Source organism: Oreochromis niloticus, linkage group LG18, assembly GCF_001858045.2.
Source record: "Oreochromis niloticus isolate F11D_XX linkage group LG18, O_niloticus_UMD_NMBU, whole genome shotgun sequence".
In the NCBI taxonomy this organism is placed as follows: domain Eukaryota; kingdom Metazoa; phylum Chordata; class Actinopteri; order Cichliformes; family Cichlidae; genus Oreochromis; species Oreochromis niloticus.
In genome coordinates, this window is record NC_031982.2 from 19,567,678 (window position 1) to 19,573,396 (window position 5,719).

The 5,719-nt window shown below is 41.4% G+C and overlaps 2 protein-coding genes across 2 annotated transcripts; both read left to right on the forward strand.

The window, feature by feature from the left end:
* The first annotated feature begins 1,462 nt into the window (after positions 1-1,462).
* On the forward strand, positions 1,463-3,026 carry LOC100692397 (aquaporin-1). The gene is made up of 4 exons (XM_003438084.5): positions 1,463-1,945; positions 2,267-2,425; positions 2,607-2,687; positions 2,791-3,026. The coding sequence occupies exons 1-4, from the start codon at positions 1,583-1,585 to the stop codon at positions 2,962-2,964; spliced, it is 777 nt and encodes a 258-aa protein (XP_003438132.1). The 5' UTR covers positions 1,463-1,582; the 3' UTR covers positions 2,965-3,026.
* Positions 3,027-3,121: 95 nt separating this feature from the next.
* Positions 3,122-5,234, forward strand: LOC100692125 (aquaporin-1). The gene is made up of 4 exons (XM_003438083.5): positions 3,122-3,521; positions 3,637-3,795; positions 4,694-4,774; positions 4,876-5,234. The coding sequence occupies exons 1-4, from the start codon at positions 3,153-3,155 to the stop codon at positions 5,062-5,064; spliced, it is 798 nt and encodes a 265-aa protein (XP_003438131.1). The 5' UTR covers positions 3,122-3,152; the 3' UTR covers positions 5,065-5,234.
* The last annotated feature ends 485 nt before the right edge of the window (positions 5,235-5,719 follow it).

Here is a 5,719-nt window from a genome sequence, read left to right on the forward strand (position 1 = left end):
ACAAATCTGCAGCAACTACTTGATGCTAGCATGTCAACATGGACCAAAATCTCTGAGGAATATTTCCAGCACCTTTTTTAATCTATGCCATGAAGAATTAACGCAGGTCTGATGACAAAAGGGGGCCCGACCCAGTACTAGTACCTAAAAAAGTGTCCAGTGCTACAGCTGTTTCAGAAACTTTTCATGCCATTTGGCTATAAGCACTGTCAATTAATTTACAACAACTTTGCTCCATTTAAACTTGAAAATTTCACAAGAATTATTATTATGTGTATAAAGAATGTGCACAGAGAGACATTTTTAGGCTCTGATCTTGTTAGTCGTAAACCACCGCCTGTGGAGGACGTTGGGCCTACAGCACACTACAGAATCAAGGAGTACCTTTAAAGATACGCATGTGCCAAAAGATAAAGACCTGATCTTTAAAGAAATAAAATATGGCCTGCAAGCACAGAGCTAAAAGGACTAAAAATGATAACCTCCTGTATCCACGTTTGCATTTACTTCAGTTCATTACATCTTAAAATGCTGCCATGTGTTATTCTCTTATATATTAAATGCCATGTCATCCCACTCATGCTAGCATCTTTCCTGGGTGAACATTCTTTATAATCAAAAACATTTTAATGTTCATGGAGATTTAAAAGAAAAAAAAACAGCTTGATTTATAATGAAGTCAACATTAAAAACAGAAGAATCAATCAGAATGATGTGCAAGTAAAAAAAAAAAAGAAGAAAATGTGGTGTGGAGCAATGTTGCCCAAGTAAAATGTGGTTCTATGAAGGGCTTCTCATCCTTCTTTCAAAGATGAAGAAGAGAAGCAGCGTGACCCTTTAACCTGCCAGCTCTTTCACACTGAAAAGCTGAACAGGGGGCTGGTTTCCTTGTCATGAATTCAAAAGCTCCCATTTCCTTCACAGTGGCAAATGACTGATGTTAGGTTCAAAGCAGCGTGCCCCTGCTCAGAATAAAACAAGTAGACTGAAAGATGGGAAACCCGTTTAGCATGGCAGTAGCACCTACACCCTCCAACCTATTTATTGTCTCCTTAGCGTTCCATCAATTTTTTTATTATATTACTGTATTAATGCAGTAATGTATTTAAATAAAAAATACATGTAAATAATGTATAAAAATAAAAAATGACTCGAACATGGATAAAATAGTAATTTCCAAGCTGCAACTTGCTGCACATGATATTTTTGTACCATTTGATAGATTTTGCTTATTTAAACCCTTTTTTGTATTTCTTTCAGATACATTCAATTAAGTCCTATCTTTTGAGCTGCTGTTGTGGTTTGCTGTGTCTTAAGTGAGCATAAGTAGCATCTCCTTCAGTAACACTAGAAAAGCAATGAGCAGAGCAGGAGACCTGGAGGTCACGCTCACTGGGTGAAACCCACATCTCTCAGCTGCTTCTAATTAGGCCTGATTTGTCAAAGGCATATAAATGCCTGTGAATGTCACTCACAATTTCAGGTGGCCCACTGGTGGAGCAAAATTTGAGTTGCCAGATTTTGTAGCACGCAGATGCTCTTTGAAAGCTGATTGTTAGCGCTGGACGTTATCTGAGTAGCCATGTCAGAGATTAAATTGTGGTCGTTTTGGAGGGCAGTTCTGGCGGAGTGCTTGGGAATGATCATCTTTATCTTCATCGGCCTCTCTGCTGCAGTAGGAGATCCAAATGACTTGAACCCTGACCGTGAGATCAAAGTGGCGTTTGCTTTCGGCCTGGCCATCGCCACGCTAGCCGAGTGCATAGGTCACGTTAGCGGTGCCCACCTGAATCCTGCCATCACCCTGGGCCTGGTGACCAGCTGTCATATGAGTCTTCTCCGAGCCCTCTTCTACATGTTGGCTCAGATGTTGGGGGCAGTGGTTGGCAGTGCCATTGTGTATGGTATCAGAGCAGAACATAACGATTCACTTGGTGTTAACGAGGTAAGGTGGAATCCATGAGTTTCCAATTTTCCTGAATAATATTAGCCTTAATGAATGACATTTGGTACTTGGACTGAGTGGCATTTAAAGAATTGCCTTCAGCCTGCTCGAGTGAGAACTTTAACTCTTTAGGTCTTCAGCAGTAGCTGAATGTCACATTGTAGCTGTTTGTAGCAGTCATGCAAAATGATGAGCTCTGCCATCAGACAACACATAAGGGCTGTATACCTGAGCAGCATGCTTAAAATGATGGCTGAAGCAATGTTAAAAGCACTGCAGGGTATAAAAATCCTCTAATCCCCTTGGTATTATCATTTCTAGCTAAATGATATCAGCCCAGCTCAAGGTTTTGGCATAGAGTTCATGCTCACTCTGCAGATGGTCCTGTGCGTGGTCGCACTCAATGACAAAAGACGTCAAATTGGCGGCTTTGCACCTCTGGCATATGGCTTCTCTGTAACGCTTGGACATCTCGCTGGGGTGAGTACATGAAAACATTCCTTTATTTCCCCTGTCATTAATTTGGCAGATGGTTTCTCCATCTTGCAGCAGCCTGATACAATAGATTGGCTTGGAATGAATTGGCTGTAAATCAGCCTTCCATGTAATCAGCTGATGTACAGCCAGAGAAGCAAGTGGTGTTTTCCTCTATGGGTTACAGATCTCCTATACAGGATGTGGGATCAATCCAGCTCGATCCTTTGGACCTGCAATTATACGGCAGGCTTTTAATGATCACTGGGTATGTATTGGTGATGCACAAGCTGAAAATGCGAGCTTTGTCTAAGTCACTGGGCTTGCACGTCACTCGGATTGTAACATATGTGGTTTCTTTGGCTTTTCAGGTGTACTGGGCTGGACCGATGAGTGCTGGAGTGGTGGCAGCGCTTCTGTATAATTATGTGCTGGCACCCAGTGACGAGAGCTTCAAAGAAAAAACACAAATCTTGCTTTGCCGGGCCCCAGAACAGGAATCTGAAACCGAGCCCCTGCTGGAGGATGTTGGAGATGTAGAATAATCAAAGGAGCCAGTGTGAAAACAAATTCTGCTATATCAAATAAAAAGAAAAGCTACACTTGTCTTTGTGGTGTTACATGAAATCTTGCACAGCACAACATCTTCCTGTTTTATTATTTCTCCTCCCCTCTGCACAAACTATAAATAGTGAAGCATCTACATGTTTTAACAGATTCTTAAGGGGTAAAGATGACAGAAGTAAAGAGTTGGGCATTTTGGAGGGCTGTGGCTGCAGAGTTTGTTGGAATGTTACTGTTCATACTTATTGGCCTATCCTCTATTGTTGGAATAGGTCTGGGCAATGATAAAAATCAGATGATTGCTCAGGAAGTAAAGGTCTCGTTGGCCTTTGCACTAGCCATTGCCACACTGGCCCAGAGTTTGGGGCACATCAGTGGAGCACACTTGAACCCTGCGGTCAGTCTGGGCCTCCTGGTCAACTGCCAGATCAGTGCACTCAGATGTGCGTTCTACATTCTCGCTCAAATGCTTGGGGCAGTTGCAGCCAGCGCTATTGTGAATGGATATAAGCCTGGAGAATCTCTTGGTGTTAATGCGGTAAGCGGTTGCACTTGTCGTTTTGGTTTTCACGCAACATAAACCAGCACATTCAGTCTAATCAAGTCCAACTCCAGTTGGACTAATGTTGACTAATAGCTGTTGTCTTTTGCAGCTGAATGTCAGTGTAAGAGCAGGTTTTGCCATCGAGTTCTTTGCCACCCTTCAGCTGGTTCTGTGTATCATAGCAGTGACTGACAAGCGAAGGACTGATGTTACAGGCTCTGCACCCCTGGCCATTGGGCTGTCAGTGGGACTTGGGCATTTGACAGCTGTAAGTAAATCCCAATCAAAATCTGTGTATTTTTACATGAGGAGCCAGTCGGCTGATTGCGATCCATTGTCCTGATATCTGTCATCTTAGGAGGATCAGGCACACATGCATTAGTTTTATATAAAACTGTGCTAAGAGAAGAGCATTAAAGGGTGTTATTTAATATCAAGTTGAGGGTGAATAAAAGAGTGCCATTTAGATAAACAGCAACAATTTGTCAAAGAATGCCTGAACCTTTTTCAGTGTTTAAGCATCTTGATCATTTTTAAAACAGCTGTGTTGTTGTAAATCAAATATCCTGTACTGTGTTAGCGTTGGTGGGTGTCTACAGTTTCTCTCCGTTTACAATTGAAGATTTTCCCTACACTATGTTACACAATTCTGCAGAGTATTTCTATGTGCGTCAGGGTGGTGTGGCAGGGGTTCAGCGAGCGAGTTCAGCAAATCACAGTTTCAAAGGCGGCTACACAAGTGTCACATTGAGTCGAACACAAGTCAGCAACATGTGTCAAGTTTAATAAAAGTCTGGCAATAACCGTTTTAAAGAGTGTTTGCCTGGAAACATAACAGATACAGATAAACAAGTCGGCGCCTTGGTTGCTGGTGCCAAAAGTAATTCAATGAAGCTTCTTGGGCTGTTAACAGCTTTCAATATCTTAGTGATTTACAACACTGTTAAAGGAAAAAAAAAGTTTATTCCGGTCAATCCGGCACATCTAAAACTCAACTAGATTTTCTGTAGAGCTACTGCATTTTATAAACAGATATATGCAAGATTAGCCCCTGCAGTCGTCTTTGTGTATGGATAAGAAGTTCCCATCCCAAATTATAACATAAATTATTCCATCACATGAATTTATTTACTTATAAAAGATATGCTTTGTTTTTACATTTACAGATAAGTTTCACTGGATGTGGCATCAACCCTGCTCGTTCCTTTGGGCCGGCTTTGATACTAGGCAAAATGAAAAACCACTGGGTAGCCGTTTATCAAAACGCTTTTATATCCAAAAAAAAAAGCAGTTCACCTTATCCATTTCATTTTGTCAAAGGCAAAACTAATTTCTGCTTTCATTCCAGGTGTACTGGCTGGCACCGATGTGTGGCGGCATAGCGGCATCTCTTATCTATGATTTCCTTCTGTATCCACAAACACGCAACTTTCGTAGTCGCATTGGCATCCTGGTTCACGGTCCACAAGAAGAATATGTAGAGAGAATTGGAGAGGAAAACAATAGTCCGGGGCCAAGTCACTGGCCAAAACAGTGAACAGTGTGAAATTTTAGCTTTTCTATCTGTCAGCATTTTTTTTTTTTTTAACTATACTTTAAAATGGCCATCAGTGTTATTCTTATTGTGCAGTGTGTCTCCACAATCACCTTTGTGTTCTATGTGTTGTTTGAACAATGAATCCTTTAATAAAGATGCTTTTTAGTCAAGTTTCTCTGTGTTTTCACATTTCATATAGTTTTCTACTGGACAAAGTTCAAACTCAGGTCAGTGCATCCTCATTTGTAATATGTATTCACCAGTATAATGCAGTGTATGTTTACATCCCGCTGGCCTCGTCAGTGCTTCCTTTACAGTGCATCCCAATCTGTATACATTATTTAGGTTTTTGGCAACAATCCCAAAATCATCTCGTTGCACCCGTGAAACAACACAAGGATGTGGATCAGTTAATTGCGCATACATGCACGTTAAAATTCCACGCAGCGTGATTAGATAACATGTGGCCATAATGGAGATTTCCTGTTTTGCCTGTGTCATAAGAATGTCCTTTCTCACATCCCATTTTTTATGGCTCGTAGATATTTGGTCCCCACACCCTGGGCTAATCATTGAATAACCATCATATGACTTTAAACCCCACAGGTGAATGTTTCCCAACAGGAACCCCGTAATGTGAGGGCAGTCAGCCAAG